The 26777-nt window shown below is 37.5% G+C and overlaps 1 protein-coding gene across 7 annotated transcripts in view; it reads right to left on the bottom strand.

Moving 5' to 3' along the window:
* Window positions 1–26777, bottom strand: part of CERT1 (ceramide transporter 1) — a 147075-nt gene that overhangs the window by 47907 nt on the left and 72391 nt on the right. For all 7 annotated transcript variants that reach the window (XM_004058707.5, XM_031003269.3, XM_055367801.2 and 4 more), the window contains 4 exons: window positions 9919–10026; window positions 8907–9045; window positions 2877–2960; window positions 393–550 (listed from right to left, as the gene is read on the bottom strand). In XM_004058707.5, the coding sequence (XP_004058755.2) occupies window positions 393–550; window positions 2877–2960; window positions 8907–9045; window positions 9919–10026 (489 nt within the window). The remainder of the gene's footprint in view (window positions 1–392; window positions 551–2876; window positions 2961–8906; window positions 9046–9918; window positions 10027–26777) is intronic.

Raw genomic sequence — 26777 nt, 5'->3', positions numbered from 1 at the left:
AGTATTACTGTAATAAGTAAATGTTTAACTTTGTAAACTGGCATATAAGTTAGTTCATATGCCTTAAATGCAGTTTCATACATCATACACCTAAAGGTGGGTAATGTTAAATGGCTCAACACTTCTATTCCAAAGCATTACTAACATCATCACAAAAACTTTTATATTAAATCTTTCAAGAAAGCATACTGTATAGTAACTAAACAAGTAACTGGTGAATCTTGTTAGGCAAATGAGTTTAGGATGCCCATGAAGCTTCAGAGTAGTAGTATCATCTGCTATTTCTATCAACCCAAGATTCTTCCCTAAGAAGTTAGCTTGTTTTAAATATTCAAACAATACATAAAACTTAAAATGTGATTATTTTTAAAAGGAAAAAAACCTAGTCTTACCTTATCCAGTCTCTTCTGCCAGCTGTCCTCACGTTTAACCATTAGTTCAATACAATGAGAAAGTGTTGCAAGGATTCCAGCAGTAGTTGCTTTAAAAGTTATCGCTTCCCCTTTAAAGTCTATACCATTAATTCCTTTTGGTGTCACATGTGGAAATACTGAAAATGAAAATTATTCACTGAAAATATCTCTAATGAGGAAATAATTCATCACAATTTAAGATCAGAAAATGTTTAGAAAATTAGCAAGTCAGAGCAGGTTTTGGGATTTTAATTTTCCTCCTGTAGGCCAACATTTAAAAATCTCCTATCCAAGCTCTATAAGCAAAGAAGCTTCGTGGCAGCATATGTACTTTCAAGTCCTTTTTTTCTAGATTCTGTTTCCTGAAATTTATTTGCTGTGCTGCACCCAATTAATCAAATGGTAGGAGGAGCAATACTTTAACAATAACATTCTGACAGCTTAGAGTAGGACCTAATTATGGCAAGAACTACCTTATTATTTTGAAAAGCCTAGAATTAAAAAAAATTTGAAGATAAACTAAAGAATATAATAAAATAATAGACAATTTAAAAATAAACATACAAATTTAAATCCAAGACCAATGCAGTTAAACTCAATGCCTTTTATGTTTCAATTTTATCATTTTAATTCATGGTTAGCTTTTGAATTAAACAAAAAATCTTAAAACTCAAACATGCAAACAAGAAAGCATAATATTCTATAGTTAAGAAATCATTCTAGTAGAATAATTATAAATGAAATAATGTCAATTTTGACTTTAAAAACTATTAGAGATATGACAGTAAAGGTATAATCCATCAAAGAACAAACTGTGAAACTTAAATCAAAATGTAAAATTTCTGCTCTTGAAAACACTGTTAAGAGGATAAAGAGATAAGCCACAACCTGGGAGAAAATCTTGTGTGGCATATATTTAATAAAGACTTCTATCCAGAATATATGAAGTAACCTCAAAGCTCATTAGTAATAAACACTGGCTGGGCGCGGTGGCTCACGCCTGTAATCCCAGCACTTTGGGAGGCCAAGGCGGGCGGATCACCTGAAGCTGGGAGTTCAAGACCAGCCTGACAAACATGGAGAAACCCTGTCTCCACTAAAAATACAAAATTAGCTGGGTGTGGTGGCGCATGCCTGTAATCCCAGCTACTCAGGAGGCTGAAGCAGGACAATCACTTGAAACCGGGAGGCGGAGGTTGCGGTGAGCCGAGATCACCACACTGCACTCCAGCCTGGGTAACAAGAGGGAAACTCTGTCTCAAAATAATAATAATAATAATAACAATAATAATAATCACCAAACCCAACATGAGCAAAAAATGTGAACACACACTTCACCAAAGAGCAGATATAAATGGCAAATAAAAACATGAAAAGGTACTTAATATCACTAGTTAATATGGAAATGCAAATTAAAACCACAATGACATATCCCTACACACCTATTAGAATGACTGAAATTTGAAAACTGACCATATTAAGTGTTGGTGGGGATATGGAGGAACTGGGACTCTCATATGTGGCTGGTAAAAAGCAGTTTGGCAGTTTCTTTAAAAATTAAACACACCCACACCCGCCATATGATTAGAACATTCTACTCCTAGGTATTTACCCAAAATAAATACAATAAATTTCCATGAATAGAATTGTATATGAATGCTCATAGCAGTTTTATTTGTAATAGTCAAAACTGTAACCGACCCAAATGTCCACCAATGAATGACTAGATACACAAACTATGGTGTATCTATACAATAAAATACTACTGAGCTATGAGATGAACTGAACTACTGATATATGCAACAATAATGATGAATCTCAAACTAAGAAAAAAGCCAGGCAAAAAAAGAATACATACTGTATGAGTCCATTTATATTAGATTATAGAAAATGCAAACTAATCTATAGTGTCAGAAAATAGATCAGTGGCTATTCAGGAATAGGGGAGAGAGGAATGACAAAGGGGATGGAGAAAACTTTTGAAGGTGATATAAATGTTAACTATCTTGATTGTGTTGATAGTTTCACGAAAATATCCAAATTTATCAAATTATACACTTTAAATGGTATGTCAATTATATCTCAATAAAGCTTTTTTAAAGCTTATATTTTCTTAATAAGAATACGCACGTACATCAACTCAACAGAACTGAGAATCCAGAAATAAACCCTCACATTTACAGTCTATCAGATTTTCACGAAGGTGCCAAGACAAGGGAAAAAAATTGTCTTTTCAGCAAATGATGCTGTGACAGCTGGACATCCTTATGTAAAAGTTACCATTATTACATAATGTCAGAATGTGATTTTTACCTGCATGCCCTGGAAGATATTTTCACTTGGATTCCACCAGTTCTATTGCTTTTTAAAAAATTACTCAATCAGGTAATTATTTCTTGTGAGTTGTTACATAACTTCTGAAAGTATATTTTATCCAGCTGAGGGGAAAAATGTATTACTTACACTTTTCTTTATTGCCGTTGGTACTATGCAAGAAGTCACCATCAGAACGCGTTGTAGGAAAGTCATCTTCATCATCTTCTACCACTAAATAAAATATATTTAAGGAAATTAGGATGAAAAGAAATAGAAATTAATGTCTATTCTTATGTTCAACTGAGTCATTTTACTCTGGATTCTGATTCTGAGTATGAAGTCCTACTCATCTTTGTATTTTCACTGGTAATCAAGGTATGCTCAATAAATATCTACCTATCAAGGAACTTTTAAAGAACAAAACCTTAATCTCTCTCTCTCCCCTCAACCCCTGAATATTCTCGTTTAGTAAGACTATGGAGAAGGGTATGATACAATTATTTCTTTTTTAAAGCTCCCCGAGATGATTACAATATCAGCCATCTATTTATTTTTGCCACCCAAATATGTGGAATGTCTTTAGACACATTATTTTTAAGCCATATTCACTCTCATTTGTGTAACGGAAGGTTACTGAGTTATGAATTATTTCACTCTGTAGTCTTCCAACCTCTTGCTCCCTTCCATGGGGCCATTTCCATTCTGTAAGAGGACCAGAAGGGCTGAACAGGACTATAAGGGTACCTTCCATGCAGAAGACACCTTAGCTTGCCTCTAAGAGTTGTTCTTTTTTTTTTTTTTTTGTAGATGGAGTCTCACTCTGTCACCCAGGCTGGAGTGCAATGGCATGGTCTCGGCTCACTGCAACCTCCGCCCCCTAGGTTCAAGCGATTCTTCCACCTCAGCCTCCCAAGTAGCTGGGACTACAGGTGCGTGCCACCACAGCCAGCTAATATTTTTGTATTTTTGGTAGAGAAGGGGTTTCACTATGTTGGCCAGGCTGGTTTCGAAACTCCTGACCTCATGATCCGCCCACCTCGGCCTCCCAATGTGCTGGGATTACAGGTGTGAGTGACCACACCCAGGCGAGAGTTCTTATATATACTATTTCTGATGTGCAAGGAAAATATAATGACTTGCAGATATGATATCAACTTTTTTTTTTTTTTTTTTGAGACGGAGTCTTGCTCTGTCACCCAGGCTGGAGTGCAGTGGCACGATCTTGGCTCACTGCAAGCTCCACCTCCCGGGTTCACACCATTCTCCTGCCTCAGCCTCCCGAGTAGCTGGGACTACAGGCGCCTGCCACCATGCCCGGCTAATTTTTTGTATTTTTAGTAGAGACGGGGTTTGACCATGTTAGCCACGAATCCGGTCTCCATCTCCTGACCATGATATCAATTTTCATTCATCCCAGGGTGTATCTGTATCCAGGCATCCCTTTTCTCTAATTCCAGACAAAAACAGAATCTCTCTTGTTCTACTTTAACATACCTCTTTCTTCTATGTGCTATCCCTTTTTCTACTACGTCACATACTTTAATTCTCTGTACTACGCATTCCACTCATAATGCAAATTCCTGCATCTTAGCTCCCAACATTATTTGCTGCTTTTATCAAGCTTTTTGTGGCTGCTGCTTCTTCTTGTTTGTGAGACAGGGTCTGGCTCTGTTGCCCAGGCTGGAGTGCAGTGGCACAATCTCAGCTCATGGCAACCTCCACCTCCCAGGCTCAAGCAATCCTACTCAGCCCTTTGAGCAGCTGGGAACACAGGTGCACACCACCAGCCCAGCTAATTTTTGTAGAGACAAGGTTTTGCCATGTTGCCCAGGCCGATTTCAAACTCCTGAGCTCAAGCAATCTGCCCACCTCTGCCTCTCAAAATGCTGGGATTACAGGTGTAAGCCACTGCACCCAGCCTACATGGCTCCTTTATCTTTTGAGGAACTCCCTTTATAAAGAAGGAATCTACATTTTAAACTAATGTCTTACTTACTGCCTGTATCTTTTTACATCAGGAGCACCGTGGCTCTATAAGGAACATCTCATCTATCTTAGCTGTCTTTTTTATGGATGCAGAGCCCAATTCGATACCTTATTTCCCTCCTTTGATTAAATGGTAGGAATCGCCATGGAAAATCTTCTGTACTGCCATGTTCTAATTACTGGACTACTCCATTTTTTAATAATCACTTGAAAATGTTGCCAATCATCTATAACAACTCTTACAAATCATAAACTAATATCTATTAATACCTTGTATTCATTTCTACCTGGCTGTGATCTCAATATTCAATTCTTTTTCTTTTCCACTTCCATCATTCCTACAGACTTCAATATGAGCATACTTTGATTACCAGTGAAAATACAAAGATGAGTAAGATCTCATATGCTCAATAAATATGCTGTGGAATGTCTTTAGATACATTATTTTTAAACCATACTCCGATAAAAAACCATGCTGACCATCAGTTGAAGTTATAATACGACTATTCCTAAATTAGTCCCCTGGCATAATCCCATAAAGATGACCTTCAAGTACCTTTTGAGATCCTTACTTCCCGGGGCCTTTTCAAATTTCCCTACTTTTTTGCATCATATCAATGAAAAGTTAAAACAGTCTGTTACTCACTCTTCAATTCTACCTTCATGCATTCTTTTCTACAGAAGCAGCAGATATTTCGTTTGCTCTAGATTTGACCTATTCTCACAATTTAAAGGAGTTGTTTTCTTGGAAAACTCAAAAGCCTTCTATACAGTATTTGTTTTCCCCTTTCTGCTGTGCTTTCCTTCTGCCTTCAGAAGGCTTGTTTATAATGCTAGCTCATACTTCTACTAGAGAGGGTGTCCACATATCAAGGAACTTTTGATTATCTACCTATCAAGGAACTTTTAAAGAACAAAACGTTAATCTCTCTCTCTCCTCTCAACCCCTGAATATTCTGGTTTAGTGAGACTATGGTGAAGGGTATGATACAATTATTTCTTTTTTAAAGCTCCCCGAGATGATTACAATATCAGCCAGACATCTATTTATTTTTGCCACCCAAATATTTCTCAGCCACCAGCACATTAAATCTTCCTCTCAAACCACCCCTTTACCATAACCCTCCACCTCCAAAACAGACACAAAATAGTTTTTTCAGGCTGGGCGTGGTGGCTCATGCCTGTAATCCCAGCACTTTGGGAGGCAGAGGCAAGCAGACTGCTTGAGCTCAGGAGTTTGAGACAAGCCTGGGCAACATGGCAAAACCCTGTCTCTACAAAAAATACAACAATTAGCTGGGCATGGTGGTGCACATCTGTAGTCCCAACTACTTGGGAAGGCTGAGGTGGGAGGACTGCTTGGGCCTGGGGGGTGGAGGTTGCAGTGAGCCAAGATTGTGCCACTGCACTCCAGCCTGGGTGACAGAGGGAGACCCAGTATCAAATAAAAATCAAAGGATCAATCAATCAGTCAGTATCTCACAAATAACATTTGTAGGGAAATCAGTTGTTATGGGCTGAATTGTGTCTCAGAAATTCATATGTTGAAGTTCTTAATCTCCAGTACCTTAGAAAATGGCTGTTATTTGGAGACAAGGTTTGTAAAGCAGTAATTAAGTTAACATGGGGTCATTAGGATGGGCACTAATCCACTATGACTGTACAAAATGCAGAAGAAATTTGGACACAGACACATACAAAGGGAAAGATGATGATGTGAAGATATAGGGAGAAGTTGGCTACCTATAAGCCAAGGAGAGAGGCGTGGAACAGGTTTTTCCCTCATGGCCTTCAGAAGAAACCAACCCTGCCAGTACCTTTATCTCAGAACTGTGAGAAAATAAATCTGTTGTTTAAGCCACCCAATCTGTGGTACTTTGATATGGCAGCCCTAGCAAACTAATACATCAGTTTTCAATTTGTTATTTATTTAAACATGTAGCAGAAAAGATTCCGTGTAATGTCTATTATTATTTTTCAAATCATCTACACAACCTGGTTATCACTGCATTCCAACTTCCACTTTTTCCACCATCACTTTTGTCCTTCTAATACTATACACTATTGGTATGGACCATTAAGATAAACAAGGCATCATATTCTATATGTATCCTGTTTTTGTTTAAAGCTAATCTGTAACATTTAAACTGATTAAAAGGTATACTTTTTTAATGAAGGAGAAACAGAAGTTCAGGTGTTTTCTATTTTTAGAGGGGAAAAAAAAATCACACATTAACGAACCAAAACCTTTAATAAAAGTTTTTATATTAACAAATAGAACTTCAAGGCCAGGCACAATGGCTCAAGCCTGTAATTCTAGTACTTTGGGCAGTTGAGGTGGGAGAATCCCTTGAGGCCAGGAGTTTAAAGACCAGCCTGGGCCACATAGTGAGACCTCATCTCTACAAAAAATTTAAAAATTAACCAGATATGACGGTGTATGCCTGTAGTCCTAGCCAGTTTGGAAGTTGAGGCAGGAGGATCACTTGAGCCCAGGAGTTTAAGGTCACAGGGAGCTATGAACATTCTACTACATTATTGGAAGGTTCTGATACTACACATAAAGTGGTATATTACTTGAAGGCAGACTGTGGTAAGTTAAATATGCAAACTATAAACCTTAAAGTAGCCACTAAAATAACAAAACCACGAGTTATACTTAAGAAGCCAACAAAGGAGATAAAGTGGAATTATATATATATGAAAAAAATTTCATCCAAAGAAGGCAGAAAAAGGGAATATAGAATAGACAAAAAGAACTTGGATCCAGATCAAACACATTTAATAAAAAAGAGAAATGAAACCATGTCAAGCCACCTAGTTATATTGGGGATGAACTTAGTCCTATTTGGTAATAATGGTAGAGTAGTTAATTTTTGCCATCACAATAAATTAACTGAAAAAGCTGAAGAACAATGTTGACATCAGCAGTATTTTTGGCACTAACAAAGGAAAGTTAAACTATAAACCTAACACTAAAAGTTAATTGAAGATATCTTGTTTCTTTTAAATAAGAACTCAATAAAATTATTTTTAAATGTACATATAATTATTATTTTCATTTCTATTACTGATTCTTCTTCCATGAGAAAAAGGGTGGAGAAAGGGAGAGACTGAGAGAGAGAGGGGACCGAGCGCGGTGGCTCAGGCCTGTAATCACAGCACTTTGGAAGGCCGAGGCGGGCAGATCATGAGGTCAGGAGATTAAGACCATCCTGGCCAAAACCCCATCTCTACTAAAAATACAAAAATTTGCTGGGCATGGTGACACGTGCCTGTAATCCCAGCTACTTGGGAGGCTGAGGCAGGAGAATCACTTGAACCAGGGAGCCGGAGGTTGCAGCGAGCCGAGATCACGCGACTGCACTCCAGCCTGGTGACAGAGCGAGACTCTGTCTCAAAAAAAAAAGAAAGAAAAAGAGAGAGAGAGGAAAAGGCAAAAAGAAAAGAGAAGGGGAGAAAAAGAGAAACAAGAGGGAGAAAGAGAAAAAGATCAACTGGTTGATTTCAGATCTGAAGGATTTAACATATACTTACCTCCTCTAAGACTCATCATGGGGTAAATTTATCAGACATAATAATAATGTGAAATGATCCATATTACCAAGATAATAGATGTCATTTTTTAATGGAATAAAGAGTATCATTTGAAAGTCGCTGCCTGGTGTGGTGGCTCACACCTATAATCTCATCTCAGCACTTTGGTAGGCCGAAGTGGGAAGATTGCTTGAGGCCAGGAGCTCAAGACCAACCTGACCAACATAGTGAGACCCCCGTCTCTATAAAATAGAAAAATAAATTAGCTGGGTGTGGTGACGCACACCTGTAGTCCTAGCTACCTGGGTGGCTGAGGTGGGAGGATTGCTTGAGGCCAGGAATTTGAGGCTGCAGTGAGCTATGATCGTGCCACTGCACTCCAGCCTGGGCGACAGAATGAAACCATGTCTCAACAAAAAAGTAAATAAATAAAATAAAGGTCTTCAATAGCATCTGGTATGGATGATCAAAATGAATTAGTATGTGTAACTGAAGTACCCAAGTTACAAGGACACTGAAATCTGTTTCACTGGGGGTTTGCAGCAAAAAATGATTATAAATACCTTTATCACTTAAAGACATTACCCTTTGAGATCAAGAGACTTTTAATCCGTTCATTCTCCAAGTAAAAATAGTGGTAATAGCCTAATTAACCTTTATCCCTTTGAAGTTCATCCTTAGAGACAGCATCAGCACAGGCATCAAAGTACTTCTGTAGTGTGTCAACTTGTCTACATAAGATGTCTCTAAATGTTTCCATTTCAGCCAACTTCTCACGTAAACTGTGGCCTTTCTGCAAAACATAAAATAGGGGGATGTAATTCAAGTAAAACAAAACTGGATTTCATGTGGTCCTATGGTATTTCATCAACTTTTAAGGTCTGCACCTTATAACTGAGGGCATGGGATAAGGAGAGCTGTCTAGTTCAATGTAATACTTCTAGGAATAGGCTTGAAACTGACGAATCTATTGGCTTGATAGCGATAAGCCACTTATGAATGATGATAACCTCGTGATATCACTTATAAATAAGCCCTATTTTTTATAGAAAACAAGAAAGCAGTAATACCGGACAGTTTGCAAATATAACATTTGATATTTTCAAATTAAACAAAATTGTGTGGAGCAACTGTGAAAAGACTTTGAAATGGGAAAAAATATTACTAGTGTCCTTTCAAAGTAACGGTGAGCTGTCATTTATGGTACCCTTGGGAGAGTACTATTTGATCATATAGACACTTTTGCCTTTCACTGCATTTGAGCTATTTTACAACTCTTTTAGTAAAAAACTGAGTAGTATAAATAATTCTTGTTCATAGAGATGCAAATGAATTTTGTCTGGTGCAGAAGCACTGATTATTAATCTGTGGATACTGACCAGTTTTGCACATATTCACAAATCATTTCAGTATTCTTCAGATTTTCCTTTGAACCAGTTTTTTTATATTTTACCTCATTAATGAATGAATGAAATAAAATCAGTGATATGTGTTCGTCTATATGAGTTATTATTTTATACCTTAAAAAGTACTTCTCTAATAACTTCAAATAAATTATACTATAAAAAAGTTTGTTCAAAAAATTATCACGTATGTTCTGTTCACAACATCCAATACTAAACTCAATTTATGTTGCTTTAACTTATGGCATCCATTAACTACACACCTTGAATGAAGAGGTGGATGTTGCAGAGTAGCCACTTGCTCCAGACACCAGGGACACCATTGAGCCATGTCGACGCAAGCTGGATTCAGATCCATATCCAGATTCAGTCTAAAAAAAAAAGTAAACTATGTGAAAAGAATTTAAATAAAAAATACTTGAGAAAACAAAAGGTTTCCTATGAATTAACAAGGTTATTATAACAATTGGCAGTCTGGGTGCACATAAGATATATAGTCAATCCACTGACATAAGCAATGCCTTTCAAATCCTAAATGCCATTTAATTTAGAAATTTATTGAATACCTACTATGTGCTGGGCTAGTGGTCACAAAGACTGTTTAATAATAGGAAAACTAAAGTAGTCAAATTCATAGACAGAAAGTAGAATAGTTGTTACCAGGGGCAGGGAAAAGAAGAATGGGTAGTTATTATTTAACGGACTCAGAGTTTCAGCTGGGGAAGATAAAAAAGTTCTGAAGATGGATGATGGTGACGGTTGAACAACAGTGTGAATGTACTTAATACCACAGAACTGTACACTTAACAGTGGTCAAAATGGTAATTTTATGTATTCTCACCCATTCTTAACACATCACAATTACAGCATTTACCATTCACAATAGTTTGTGTTTTGTTATTACTACTGGACTTGGATCTTTCTGGAAGCAGCTTGTATCTTTTAAATTTTTGTAACCACCTCGACAGTTCATGGCACGAAGTTTCCAATTTTGCTAGTCTGTTAAGTCAGCATCCCATGGAAGATAACTGATGGGGATGATACTCTTCAGAGCATAAATTTTTTATCTTACCTTCTCTAGTACAAATGCAATATAACAATATAGACAAAGAAATTAAAACATTTGAACTTCCAAGTAACTAAAACCAGGTATTGTGGATCTCTGATTATTTTCTACTGTTACTTTTTAAAAGTACGGTGAATTAGGCCGGGCACGGTGGCTCACGCATGCCTGTAATCCCAGAACTTTGGGAGGCCAAGGTGGGTGGATCACTTGAGGTAAGGAGTCTGAGACCAGCCTGGCCAATATGGTGAAACCCTGTCTCTACTAAAAATACAAAAATTAGCCAGGCATGGTGGCGGACACCTGTAATCCCGGCTACTCAGAAGGCTGAGGCAGGAGAATCGCCTGAACCCGGGAAGCGGAGGTTGCAGTGAGCCGAGATTACACCACTGCACTCACTCCAGCCTGGGTTACACAGTAAAACTCAGTCTCAAAAAAGTACAGTGAATTAATATGCTTGTGTGGAAAAACCAAGGCATCTGTATTATATCCTTTGACAATATATCATATCTATTATGGTTTGACTGATTTCAATCCTGCTCCTCTGTACTATTATGGTTCTAGATAAGTATTTATATTGAACAGCTTTCCTTCATTTGAATGGGGAAAACAAACCTGTAGGTTTAGTAAACATCAATTTTTTTTTAATACTTAGAGATCAACAGTGAAAACAAAGGAACAAAAAGCTACATTGTATTTAATTTTAATTCTACTCAATAAACAAGTGGTAAAATAATATCTAATTATTTTTAGTATCATACCTATGGTTACAATGAAAAATTATTTAAAGTTACAAACATTTCAAGATTAATATTAGGAAACAAAATTACATACAATGTGTTATAGAAAATATATCCATTGACATTTTATAGCCTCTGTGGTCTAATTCCTGAAAATCTATTACATTTCCTATATAGCTATTGGTTTACCCATGATATTATTCTAATTGGAAAATATTCTTTTTAGCTATAAGAATACTAAGCTTCTATGGTTTAATTAATAAATAAAATTTTTATGTTCATTTTTATGTAAATGATATTAGCACTAGTTTAAAACATTTTCCAGTTAGTATCACTTCATTTACCTTAACTTTAATATTCTAGGATCTTGGAGCTTCTGGAATGGTGGCACCCAATCAAAAAAAACTAACGTTCAATTTGCAACAAAATGGAAGCAAATTTACAAAGAAAAGAGGAGACTCTGAACACACATTAATTTTAAAAAATAGTTGGCCGGGTGCGGTGGCTCACACCTGTAATCCCAGCACTTTGGTAGGCCAAGGCGGGCGGATCATGAGGTCAAGAGACTGAGACCATCCTGGCTAACACGGTGAAACCCTGTCTCTACTAAAAATACACAAAATTAGCCAGGCGCAGTGGCAGGCGCCTGTAGTCCCAGCTACTCGGAAGGCTGAGGCAGGAGAATGGCGTGAACCCGGGAGGCGGAGCTTGCAGTGAGCTGAGATTGCGCCACTGCAGTCTGACATGGGTGAAAGAGCGAGACTCTGTCTCAACAAAAAAAAAAAAAAAAAAAAAAAAAAAAAAAATTACAAGAGGCAAAGATTATAATCAACACCAAGAAAGAAACAAGCTGTCATTAACCTAGATTGGGTTTTAAAACCAAACTGTTAATTCATTAACCTTAAATTCATTTAAAGTTGCAAAGGAACTAATGGTACCTAAACTTAAAGAACAAAGCACATTCCAAAAATCTTCCCTTGTGTCCTATTATCTCTTCAAGGTAGATTGGCTTTACATTTGTATGATAATTACATTTTGTTTCTTATCAAATAATCCCCCATCTTTATTATGTTTATCCATAAATGTTTCTAAATCCTACTTTACACTAAGTGACAGAAATTCAATGTTCTTGCCATCTAGGATCTTATAGTAATCTCTGGATTTTCCGCTTCTCAGACTAATGGTCTTTTTGTCAAAAAACATCCCTACCCCTACTTCCACCTCCAGCCTACAGTACATAAAATTCAGGTTATCTGGGATTTTGAAAACCTCTAAATAGAAACTGAATAATAATAATAACAATAATTATTATTATTATTTTGAGACAGAGTCTCACTGTCTCTTGCCCAGGCTGGAGTGCAGTGGCACAATCTTGGCTCACTGCCACCTCTGTCTCCTGGGTTCAAACGATTCTCCTGCCTCAGCCTCCCTGGTAGCTGGGATCACAGGAGTGTGCCACCATGTCCAGATAATTTTTGTATTTTTAGTAGAGACGGGGTTTCATTATGTTGGCCAGGCTGGTCTTCAAACTCCTAACGTCAGGTGATCCACCTGCCTCGGCTTCCCAAAGTGCTGGGCTTACAGGCGTGAGCCACCCTGCCTGCCCAAAATATCCTGGAATTCTTTAAACCTCCTGCCCTGGACCAGTGTGGTGGCTTGTGCCTCTAGTCCCAGCTACTTGAGAGACTGAGGCAGAAGAATCACTTGAGGCCAGGAGTTTATGGCTGCAGTAAGCTCTAAACGCACCCCTATACTGAAGCCTAGGTGACAGAGCAAGAAGACCCTGTCTCTTAAACAAGCAAGTAAATCAAAAATAGCCTGCCGTCCTGTATATTACCTTGAAACAGTTAAGAGCCCATGGTCACCATAAAGTTTGGTTCCTGGCAGCGTTAAGTGCTGAAAAGCTATCAGAAACTAGATAAGTTCATCCAAATGTAAGAAAAAATGAAAAAAAAAAAAAAAAAAGCAAGGGTAAAAAGAATAGTAGAGATTAGAAGCGGTAGTAACAATGGCAAGGAACAGCAACAAAGAGGGACAATTCTCTGAAGGTACAACAGTAACAATCTCAAAGGAGGAGGAAACTTGTCCCCACCCCCAACATCAATAATCAGATGATGGATCTGGTTAAAATGGAATTAAAAAAAAAAAAAAAGGAGGACGAGAAGAGGAAAGGAATCTGTAACCAAAATAACAGTTCATGAAAAAAGAAATGGACATCTTCAGGCAGACACTAGGAATTTATCCATATGAAAACAAGTAGCCTCTTAAATTTCAAACTTCTAACACCTACCAGTTGCCAAAGTAAAATGGTCACACTTTTTAATAATGCTTGCTTATAAAACATTCTATCTATAAAAAGTACTTCAATATGTTCTCAACTCTTAATTGGCTAACAAATTACACATAATTTTAAGACAAGGTGGAATCAAAGCTCTTCTCCGAGACTTACATGAATCCACATCTCAAAGCAATGTCTTAGTGATGAAGGAATATAAACATTCTGGAGCCAGGAAAACGATTAATGAAAAGGTAATCAAAAGCATGTACTTCATGGTATGCAAATTATGCCTCAAGAAAACTGATTTTTAAAAAAGACAAAACTAATCTATGACAAACAAGAGCAGGCCAGAGTACAATGGGGGCACTGAATACAAAGAGGTAGAAGAAAATGTGGGAAGTATAGACTACATCTGTCAAAACTCAAACTGTACAATTAAAATGGGTACTTTTTAAGAATGTCAATGTAAATTGTACCCCAATAAAGTTGATAAAGAAAAAAATGTAAGCTTGTTTCAACGTAACAGAATCACAGCAAAATGGAATTCTAATTACAGCAATCAGTTCACACAAAAAAAAGAGTTCTTGACTAGGTGCAGTGGCTCACACCTGTAATCCCAGCACTCTGGAGGCCAAGGCAGGAGAACTGCTTAATCCCAGGAGTTCAAGACCAGCCTGAGCAATAAAGCGAGACACCATCTCTACAAAAAAAGTTTTTAAAAGTTAGTGGGGCATTGTGGTGTGCTCCTGTAGTCTCAGTTACTTGGAAGGCTGAGGCAGGAGGATCCCTTGCATCCAGAAGTTCGAGATAGCACTGAGCTAGGATTGTGCCACTGTACTCCAGTCTGGGTGACACAGAGAGACTATCTCAAACAAACAAAAGACTTACTGTTTTTCAATTTTAATTTTAGGTTTAGGCAATACATGTGGAGGTTTATTACATGGGTAAACTGCATGCTGCTGGAGTTTGGTATAAAATAATTTCATCACCTAGGACGTGAGCTTAGTGCCTGACAGGTATTTTTTTGTCCCTCGCCCTCTACCCATCCTCCACCCTCAAGTAGGGCCCGGTGTCTATTGTTTCCCTCTTTGTGTCCATATGTACTGAATGTTTACCTCCCACTTTTAAGTGAGAACATGTGGTATTTGGTTTTCTGTTCCTGTGTTAATTCACTTAGGATAATGGCCTCCAGCTGCATCCATTTCATGAAGAAGGGAATTAGCACCCATTCCAGACTTACTACACTGAAGAGGTGATCCAGCAGGCAGAGGGAGCTCAGGAAGCACTTTGGATGAACAATGCTTCTGTGGCCCTGCTATGTGAGCTCTGCCACGGCAGGAACTGTTGGCATCACCCACCTGATCCCTTCTCTGTGTTATGGGGTTGGAAATGAACTAATTAGAGCTAATGTTGGACATAAATTATTAGATAAGCTCCATGATTTGGCTCATGTGTTCTCATTATTTCGCTCTCACTTATAAATGAAAACATGCAGTATTTGTTTTTCTGTTCCTGCATTAGTTTACTAAGGATAATGGCCACCAGTTCCATCCACGTGGCTGCAAAGGACATGATCTCACTCCTTTTTATGGCTGTGTAGTATTCCATGGGGTATATATGCCACATTTTATTTATCCAGTCTCCTGTTGATGGGCATTTAGGTTCATTCCATGTTTTTGCTATTGTGAACAATGTTGTGATGAACATACACATGCATGTGGTCTTTATGGAGGAATGATTTATATTCCTATGGGTATATACACAGGAATGAGATTGCTGGTCAAATGGTAGTTCTGTTTTAAGTTGTTTGAGAAATCACCAAACTACATTCCACAGCGGCTGAACTAATTTACGTTCCCACCAGCAGTGTATAAGCATCCCCCCCCCGCCTTTTTTTTTTTTTTTTTTTGGAGATGAAGACTTGCTCTGTCACCCAGGCTGCAATGCAGTGGCGCGATCTCAACTCACTGCAAGCTCCACCTCCAGGGTTCACGCCATTCTCTCGCCTCAGCCTCCTGAATAGCTGGGACTACAGGCGCTAGCCACCACACCCAGCTAATTTTGTTTCTGTATTTTTAGTAGAGACAGGGTTTTGCCATGTTAGCCAGGATGGTCTCGATCTCCTGACGTCGTAATCCGCCTGCCTTGGCCTCCCAAAGTACTGGGATTACAGGCATGAGCCACCACGCCCAGCCAAGCATTCCCTTTTCTCTGCAACCTCACCAACATCTGTTATTTTCTGAATTTGTAGTAACAGACACTCTGATTGGTGAGATGGTATCACACTGGTTCTGATTTACATTTATCTAACAAACAGTGATGCTGAACACTTTTTCACATGCTTGATGGCAGCATGGATGTCTTTTGAGAAGTGTCTGTTCATGTCCTTTGCCCATCGTTTAATGGGGTTATTTAGGTTTTGCTTGATTTAAGTTCCTTATATTCTGGATATCAGACCTTTGTTGTATGCATAGTTGGCAAATACTTTCTCTCTTTCTGTATGTTGTCTGTTTACTCTGTTGATAGTTTCTTTTGCTTTGCAAAAGCTCTTTAATTAGGTTTCACTTGTCAATTTTTGTTTTTGTTGCAATTGCTTTTGGAGACTTCTTCATGAAATCTTCACCAAGGCCTATGCCTAGACCAGTATGTCCTAGATTTTCTACTTGGGTTTTTATAGTTTTAGAACTTACATTTAAGTCTTTAATCCATCTTGAGTTAATTTTTGTACAAGGTGAGAGGAAGGCATCCAGTTTCAATCTTCTGCATATGGCTAGCCTGGTATACTAGCACCATGTATTAAATAGGGAGCCTTTTCCCTATTGCTTGTTTTTGTCAACTTTTTTGAAGAACAGATGGTTGTGGTTGTGAGGCTTTATTTCTGGGTTATCTAACCTATTCCACTGGTCATGTGTCTGTTTTTGTACCAGTACCATGCTGTTTTGTTACTGTAGCATTGTAATACAGTTTAAAATTAGGTAGTGTGATACCTCCAGCTTTGTTCTTTTTGCTGAGGATTGTTCTATTTGGGACCTTTACTAGTACCATATGAATTTTAAAATAGTTTTTTCTAATTCTGTGAAAAAAGACATTAGTAGTTTGATAGAAATGGCAATGAATCTGTAAACTGCTTTGGGCATTACAGCAGTTTAAACAATATTGATTCTTCCTATCCATAAGCACTGAATGTTTTTCCATTTGTTTGTGTCATCTCCAATTTCCTTCAGCAGTGTTTTATAATTCTCATTGTAGAGATCTTTAACACTTACCTGGTTAGCTGTATTCCTAGGTATTTAATTCCTTTTGTGGTTACTGTGAATGGGACTGCATTCCTGATCTGACTCTCAGCTTGGATGTTATTGGTGTACAGAAATGGTACTGACTTTTGTTTTATCGAGATAGGGTCTCGTGCTGTCACCCAGGCTGGAGTGCAGTGGCGTGATCATGGCTCACTGAAGCCTCAACCTCCTAGGCTCCAGTGGTCCTGGTGCCTCAGCCTCCAAAGTAGCTGGGACTACAAGTGCATGCCACTACACCCAGGTAATTTTTTGATTTGTTGTAGAGATGGGGTCTCACTCTTTTTGCCCAGTCTAGTCTCCAACTCCTGGTCTCAAGTGATCCTTCCGCTTCAGCTTCCCAAAGGGCTGGGATTACAGGCATGAGCCACGGTGCTTGGCTTGTGGTACTGATTTTTGTACATTGATATTATACCCTGAATTTGTTTATTGGTTCTAGGAGCCTTTGGGCAGAGACTATGGGGTTTTCTAGGAATAGAATAATATTTACTATCTGTGAAGATAGTCTGACTTCCTCTTTTCCAATCCAGATGCCTTTTATTTCCTTCTCTTGACTTATCGTTCTGGCTAAGAGCTTCCAGCATTACATTCAATAGGAGTGGTGAGAGTGGACATCCTTGTCTTTTCCTGGTTATCACATGGGGTACTTCCAGCTTTTGCCTGTTCAGCATTACATCGGCTGTGAGTTTGTCAAAGATGGCTTATATTGTTTTGAGGTATGTTCCTTCAATGCCTAGTTGTTGAGGTTTATTTTTTTCTTTTATCATGAAGGGATGTTTAATCTAAGGCCTTTCCTGTATCTACTGAGATGATCATGTGTTTTTCATTTCTACTTCTGTTTATCTGATGAATCACATTTATTGATTTGCATATGGTGAAACAACCTTACATTCCAGGAATAAAGCCTACTTGATTGTGGTGGTGTTTTGACGTGCTGCTGTATTCAATTTGCTAATATTTTGCTGAGGATTTTTGCATCTAAGTTTATCAGGGATATTGGCTTGAAGTTTTTTGTTGTGTCTGTGCCAGGTTTTGGTATAAGAATGATGCTGGCCTCAGAATGAGTTAGGGAGGAATATGTACTCCTTAATTTTTTCCGGAATAATTTCAGTAGCATTGGTACCAATTCTTCTTTATACATCTGGTAGAATAGAGCTATGAATCCATGTGGTCCACGGCTTTTTCTGATTGGTAGGTTTTTTTTTTTTTGAATTACTGATTCCATTTCTGAACTTGTTATATTGATCTGTTCAGGATTTCATTTACTTCCTGGTCAAACCTTGGAAGGTTTTATGTTTCCAAGAATTCACCTATTTCTAGGTTTTGTAGTTTTTGTGCACAGAGGTTTTTAATCTCTGAGGGTTTTTTTTATTTCTGTGGGATGAGTGGTAATGTCACCTTTGTCATTTCTAAGTGTGTTTATTTGGATCTTCTTTTTTTCATTAGTAGTCTAGCTAGAAGTCTATCAATCTTATTTTTCCAAAGAACCAAATTTTCATTTTGTTGATTTTCTGCACAGATTACATGTCTCAGTTTCATTCAGATCAGCTCTCATTTTATTTGATTTATCCTGCTAGCTTTGGGGTTGGTCTTGTTTTTCTAGTTCATCATGGTGATGTTAGGTTGTAAATTTGTGATCATTCTAACTTCTTGATGTAGGCATATTTTTTGGAGGTTTTGTTCATTATTTAAAATTCTATCTCTTTTATTTCTGTCTGTCTGCACTGATTCAAAGGAGTGGTCTTCAAGCTATGAGATTCTTTCTTCAGCTTGGTCTTTTCTGCTATTAATACTTCCACTGTGTTCTGAAATTCCTGTGGTGAATTTTTCATTTCCAGAAGTTCTGTTCGGTTCTTTCCTAAAATGGCTATGTCATCTTTCAACCCTTGGACTGTTTAACTGTGTTCCTTGGACTGCATTTCAACCTTCTCTCGTTTGTCAAGGAGCTGCCTTGCCATCCAGATTCTGAATTCTGTATCTATCACTTTAGCCATTTCAGTCTGGTTCAGAGCCATTGCTGGGGAGCTAGGTGGTAATCTGGAGGTTAGCAGACACTGACTTTTAGAGTTGCTAGACTTCTTGTGTTAATTCTTTCTCAACTCTGTGGGCTGGTGTTCCTTTAATCTTTGAAGCTGCTGTCTTTTGGATAGGGCTTTCTTTTTTTATATTGTTTGAGGCTCTTAAGGAATTGACTGTGGTGTAAGTTGGGTTTAGTTGATTGGTTTCATTTCTGGACACTTTAAGGGGGCCAAGGCTTAGTTCAGCACCCCTTAGCGATGTGTTCTAATCCTGGGGGGCTGAGACCAGGATTACTGTCTGGCCCCTAGAGGTTAAGCACCTGCTGTACTGGAGGGATAAGGTGTTCCCAGTCTGCTGGTAAAAACACTCTGATGGGGGCTGCTGGCAAAAGCACTCTGGTAGGGTGGTGGTGGCTCCCTCACCCTGCACATATGCACAGGTGGGGCGGTGGGGGTCCTTGCTTATGTGCACACCAGCAGGGTACCTGCAGGTGTCCTCATATATTTGTGTACCTATAGGGGTCTGTGCATGCATGCATGCCAGCTGGGGCAGTGGCAGGTCCCTGTGTGAAAAATTATTTTATTTTTTTTGAGATGGAGGATCGCTCTGTCACCCAGGCTGGAGTGCAGTGGTGTGATCTTGGCGCACTGCAAGCTCCACCTCCCGGGTTCACGCCATTCTTCTGCCTCGGCCTCCCGAGTAGCTGGGACTACAGGCGCCCGCTACCATGCCTGGCTAATTTTTTTTATATTTTTAGTAGAGACAGAGTTTCACCGTGTTAGCCAGGATGGTCTCGATCTCCTGACCTCATGATCTGCCCGCCTCGGCCTCCCAAAGTGCTGGGATTACAGGCGTGAGCCACTGCACTCGGCCACCTGTGTGGAAAATTCTAATGAAAGAATGAGGTGTATTAAAATCCTAGAGCAAAGGTATCATGTTAGGTCCTTTACCTAAAATGGCTCTAGTTTCCTCTTTTCTGAGACACAATGCTAGCTTTGTTTAAGTGTAGTACTCTATTTCTTATACTGGTTTTGGTAAAGGTTTCCTTTTCCTTCCCTTTCCCTTCTTTCTTTCGCTAGATTTAAATATGGGAGACTACAATTAAAAATAAGAATCTCTCTGTAACAGATGAAAATATAAGGTATTTCAGAAATTACTTAGATACCTATGTGTGATTCATTTCTAAGCAAAATTGGAATGTCCTTTGAAATATAATAATACCCCCTACAACTTATAATCCATATTTTATAATATTAAACATATTTTGGACATTTATTTGAAAATATTCAAAACTCAACAGTTTGAATATATATATTTTTTCTTTTGAGAGAGGGTATCGCTCTGTTACCCAGGCTGGAGTGCAGTGGCAGTCATGCTTTGCAGGAGCCTCGATCTCACAGGTTCAGACAATCCTCCCATCTCAGCCTCCCAAGTATGCTGCATGCTGGGACTAATGGCATGCAGCAAGATGCCCCACTAATTTATTTTTATTTTTTACTTTTTTAAAGACGGGGTCTTATTACGTTGTCTAGGCTGGTCTCAAACTGTTGGGCTCAAGTGATTCTCCTACCTTGGCCTCTCAAAGTCCTGGGATTACAGGCAGGAGCCACTGTAACTGGCCCAGTATGAAGTTTAAATCCAAATGAATCCACCCTATTCATGTCCAGTATTAATAAGTCTTAAACAGAGCAAGTCAAAACTACTGATTTTTTAAAATGATCTTAAAACAAAATATAAACATTAAACACTTTACTAACGGTGTCTTCACTATATGTCTTATGCCCTTATGTATTTCTTCAAGTTCCACTATTTCAAAACAAGTAACATCATCTTACAACAAAGACATGATAAAACAAGACTCCATTTCAGCAAAATCGATGCAACACATTTTAAGTGATGGGTAACAGATAAATGTGGAGGCTACGAGTTTAGTACACTTGCACTTCTAAGTCTAATAAAATTTCATTTAAATAAGTTTCATTATATACTGTATAAATAATTCCAATGAAAAAGAAAACAGGCCAGGCATGATGGCTCACGCCTGTAATCCCAGCACTTTGGGAGGCCAAGGCAGGTGGATTACTTGAGGTCAGGAGTTTGAGACCAGCCTGGCCAACATGGCAAAACCCAATCTCTACTAAAAATATGAAAATTAGCTGGGTGTGGTGGTGCATGCCTATTGTCCCAGCTACTTGGGAGGCTGAGGCAGGAGACTCGCTTGAACCTGGGAGGCAGAGGTTGCAGTAAGCTGGGATCGCACCACTGCACTCCAGCCTGGGCAACAGAGTGAGACTCTGTCTCATTAAAAAAAAAAAAAAGAAAAGATAGTATACTCATGAATCCTACTTCCATTGTTATTCAATTTAATAATGAGGGTTCATTATGCCAGTAACTACAATAACTACAAATATAAAAATTTTGAGTTTTTAACAAATACAAATATACACACAAATACACCCTCATTGTTTAAAAATTAGTCATTCTGGTAATGTCTACAATTGTGCTAATGATGCTGTCATTGTGTGAAATTTCCTGAATGGTTCTACCATAACCATATTGAGAGCAATTTATTACACAAAATAGAGCTATTTCAAATCATTTTGGTGATTTTAGAATAAAAATTAAAGAAAAGTCTCATTATATTAAAGGAAGAGCTTAAATTCTTAAATTGATTGTCTTTATTTATATGACATGGCTCTCAATTAGTTTTTAATTTTTCTCAAAAATCATATCTATCATCAAAGATATCAGTACCTTTAAAAAGTATTATAGGGACCAAAAGTAGTTCTAAAAGAAAAGTTATCAAACTGTTCTAAAAAGTGATAAAAATTTGTTAACACATCTCTTTGGCTTCTCAAGATATCCACTTTGAAAACCCACAGTTTTTATTTGCATTTATAATGTCTGCTTTTTGAGGGTGAAGCAGGGTTAAGGAAGTAAGGATGAAAATGAGAAGAAGTTACTCAGTGGTCATAACTGATACAGTGTTAAATGTTCTTAAAATTTGTAACATGCTTTCAAAATCCCAATGGCACCAGTTTTGGGGACAATAAGGCATGCTGGCTTTTTCTTAATTCCACTTACTCTTCCACAAGAAAAAAGAAGGTGAACTCATTTACAACCTCTAATCACCAATCCATTATTTTGAAAACACAAATTCTACCAAAATTAATAATCTGGAATTCAAATATAGTTACTATAGGAGTATTTTTCCATTTCAACATATTTGCTTTAAGATCCCTCATACAAATTTTTTGCAAAAAAACTGCTTCCCAAATTTGTTAGTATTTGTAAGCAGTATTCCTAAGCATGTTCTACATAAATAAAAAATAACATCTTGGGTCAATGAAGCACTTACTGAAACACCTCCTACCCGGATCAAGGTTTACTACTTCTGAATACTACAGTAATGAGACCATACCTTTGTTATATTAGGACATATCTTTTTTTTTTTTCTTTTAAGAGCAATACCAGCCTGAACATTTTTTTAAATAACAATCTTTTGGCCACTAGAGGAGGTCAGTAATATTTTTCAATTTGAAAGCTGATACGAAGGTTACTACTGGTCAAAAGAAAATAGTAACCTTTAGACTAAATCCAATATATATACCTTTATGCTTTAGACTTTGATGCTTTGAGAACATTTAAAAGCATTTCAAATTAAATAATATAGTTCAAAGTTATCAATTAAATACCGGAAATGTCTAAAAACTGAATTGAACAAAAAGAAAAAGCCAAAAAACCTCTCTTAAAGTTGCAGCTAAATTTGGTAGCTTGGTTTAATTATGTGGAAGATAAACTCGTACATTATCATTCTGAACAGTTTGTTCATCAGTCTATCTACCCTCCAAAGAAAGTGGTATAAAACATAGTAAAAAGGTTGGCTTTAAAAAAAAAAATAGCACTTGCCTTTTGAAAACCTTCTTCTTTTTCCTAATAACACTCTGTAGCAAGAAGCACAGCAAAGAAATTGAGAGAGAAATTAAGTAACTTCCTCATGGTGTCAAAAACTACCTAGCTATTAATGTCACAGTTCCTCACTCCCACTCCCTCCACCTAAACTACACTGTCTCTCTCCATTTTAATTATGGAAAATGAGAAAATACAAGATTAAATGTTAACATAAGCACAATAAAGGATTTTTCTGAAAATAAAATTCTGAAACCCATAATAAAATCAAACAAGCTGACTGTGTTGTGAGCATCCATACATTTAACTTCAATATTATTATTTTAAAACAAACCACATGAGAAGCCAGATACAATATCTAAGAGAGCAATTTAATCAATAAAATTGTAATTTAAAATATGCAATGGGAACAATTTTAGCTTGTCCAGGTCAATATAAATATATTATCTGAGGTAAAATTTAGCATGACAATTTCATGCTCATTAATATTAAAATTTATTTAGGCTTTCAAATACTTATGGGTCCCCCACTAGAGAAGTTGTAGTCTGTAGCAAAAACCCCAGAGGAATATGAGTGAGAAAATGGGCTTTTGAATCACTGTAACAGACAATTAGACACATTACTTATTACCTTCCCTGGGCTTCATTTTATCTTTAAAACGATATGGTTAGTCCAGAAGTGTAATTCTCTATACTAAACCTAAATACCAAGACTCAGGCTGAAAATGTACATATACAGTAGAAACCAAATAAGACAGTCCCTTGCTGAACCAGATGGAGAGATATAAAACAAAACTAACTTTATAAGAAAAGGCTCAACTGACAATGATTTCCAGGAACTGAATCACTCATGAATCAAATAAATTTTAAAACATTTATTTTCAAATAGTATTAAACAGGATTTTTATCATATTTCAATGGTCTAAAACCTAGGTACAGTACAATTAACTTCACCCTATTTGCTTACCCTCAAGATACTTTTCTCAAATCACGCTGAAAATCAGAACATTTGCAAAAATTAGCCCACAAACCACCACGGGAGAGCTTTTTCAAATCCTAGTCATTCCTGTATCATAATTTAAAAACTAATATCAAATATAGCAACTCATTTGAAGGTCATTTATGGGAGTTGGTTATTCATTTGGCATTTTCTTCTACTAAACTAGAACATGCGATAAACTTTCCTTTACAGAAATATCTGAATAGGCAAAATGCTAAAGTGAGATGAAGCTGGAAAAATTAACCAGGGCCTATCATACACCCTAGTTCCTGTGTCTTAAGCAACGACTTACCTAACTCAGGGCTAAAAAGCTGAGTGTTACAAGTATACTAGAGAGGAAGAAGAGAGTAAGACATTGCTTATGACCATCCAAAGTAAAAAAAAAATGCCCAAATATAACATGGTACCATAGAAGTAGAGGGCCATAACAGCTGCCCCCATTCTCTGCTTGGTTTCAACCTTCTTTTCTTACACTTATAATTCAGGGCTTTTGATTCCATAATATCATATACCTGTATCTATGGCTCCCTGTTTCTCTTAGGATCAAGTCCATGCATTGCTAATAAGTTCTTGGTAGAGGTAGAAATACAATTACACTCAACTATCAGCCTCTATATTCATTTAGTATCCAATATTTAAAATGTGTCACAACCGTATTGGTATAAAAGTGTTTTGTTCTAGCATGTACAGTCATGCACTGCATAATGTTTTTGTCAATGACAGACCACATGTATGATGGTGGTTCCATAGGATTATAATACCATATTTTTATTGTACCTTTTCTATGTTTTGACACACAAATAATTACCATTGTGTCACAATTGCCTACAATATTCAGTACAATAGCATGTTATACAGGTTTGTAACCTAGGAGCAATATGCTCTATCATATAGCCTAAGTGTGTAATAGGCTATACCATCTATACATAAGTTCACTCTATGATGTTTGCACAACAAAATCAACAAACTATGCATTTCTCAGAATGCATCTCTATTGTTAAGAATGTGAGTATTTGTTATAAGGATACACTACATGTTTTGAAACAGTGAAACTATCTTAACCATTAAGAGTACAGTTCAGTAGTGGTAAGTATATCCATTTTATTATACAATTAATCTCCAAAACTTTTTCAGCTTACAAAACTGAAACTCTATACCCATTAAACAGCAACATCCCATTTTTCCCTCCCCCTATCCCTGGCAATCACCATTCTACTTTCTGTCTCTATGAATTTGACTACTCTATGCACCCAGTATGAGTGGAATCATACAGTATTTATCTTTTGGTGACTGGCTTCACTTAGCATAGTGTCCTCATGCTTCAGTAGCATGTGGCAGAATTTCCTTCTTCTTAAAGGTTGAGTGATATTCCATTGAATGGATATACCACATTTTGCTTATATATTTGTCCATCTATGTACACATACGTTGCTTCCATGTTTTTGTGATTGTGAATCATACCAGGAACACGGGTATACAACTCTCTTCAAGATCCCTCTTTCATTTCTTTTGGGTAAATACCCAGAAGTGGTAGATCGTATGTTAATTCCATTTTTCATTTTTTGAGGAATTGCCATACTATTTTTCACACTGGCTGTACTATTTTACATTCCTATCAACAGGGCACAAGGGTTCCAATTTCTTCACATCTTTGCCAACACTTGTTATTTATTTGATAATAGCCACCCTAATGGGTTTAAGGTGGTATCTCATTATACTATTAATTTGACTCTGTCACTCAGGCTGGAGAGCAATTTTTATAATTGCTCATGAATTGACTTTTACTAAGATTTTTATTTCTTCACACAGCTTAGAGATATTGTCCAGTATGCTTACATTTCACTTCAGAGGACTCCCTTAAGCATTTCTTGCAGTGCAGGTCTAGTAATCTCAGCTCATTGCAACCTCTGCCTCCCAGGCTCAAGCAATACTCACAGCTCAGCTCTGAAGCAGCTGGGACTACAGGTGCACACCACCACGTCCAGCTAATTTTTGTATTTTTTGTAGAGATGGGGTCTCATTATGTTGCCCAGTCTGGTCTTAAACTCCTGGGTTCAAGCAATCCACCTGCCACTGCCTCCCAAAGTGCTGGGATTACAGGCAAGAGCCACTGTGCCCAGCCTTTCTGATTTAGTCTTGGTCAGTGTTGTGTTTCTAGGAATTTGTCCATTTCATCTAGGTTACCCGATTTTAGGGCATACAATTTTTCATAATGTCTTACACTTCTTTTTATTTTCTATAGTCAGTAGTACAGTAATCCCCTCTGTTCCCTGGTTTCATGTGCATAGATTCAGTTACTTGAGGGAAATTCTGATCCAAAAATAGGTGAGTATAGCACAGTAACACATTTTGAGAGGAGTGGGGGGCGGAAATAGGGGGAGAGAACGGAAAAGAGAGAAAGAGCCAGAGTGAGCATGCACATGTGCTCACATTCATGTAACTTTTACTATAGTATACTGTTATAATCATTCTATTTTATTATTTGTCATTGGTGGTAATCTCTTACTGTGCCAAATTTCTAAAATAAACTTTATCGTAAGTATGTATGCATAGGAAAAAAATTTATATATATACATATAGAGCTCGGTACCATCTGTGGTGTTTCAGGCACCCACTTGGGGTCTTGGAACATATACCCTTGTGAATAAGGTAGGACTGCTATAACATCCCTACTTTAATTCCTGATGTTGGTAATTTGAATGTTCTTTTTTCCTTAGTCCATCTAGCTAAAGGTTTGTCAAATTTCTTGATCTTTTTAAATAATCAAGTTTTAGTTCCAATGATTTTCTCTATTGTCTTTCTATTCTCGTTTTGTTGATTT

Source organism: Gorilla gorilla, chromosome 19, assembly GCF_029281585.2.
Source record: "Gorilla gorilla gorilla isolate KB3781 chromosome 19, NHGRI_mGorGor1-v2.1_pri, whole genome shotgun sequence".
Taxonomy (NCBI): domain Eukaryota; kingdom Metazoa; phylum Chordata; class Mammalia; order Primates; family Hominidae; genus Gorilla; species Gorilla gorilla.
The sequence above is the reverse complement of the archived record's forward strand: the minus strand, read 5'-3'. Positions and strand labels throughout refer to the sequence as shown.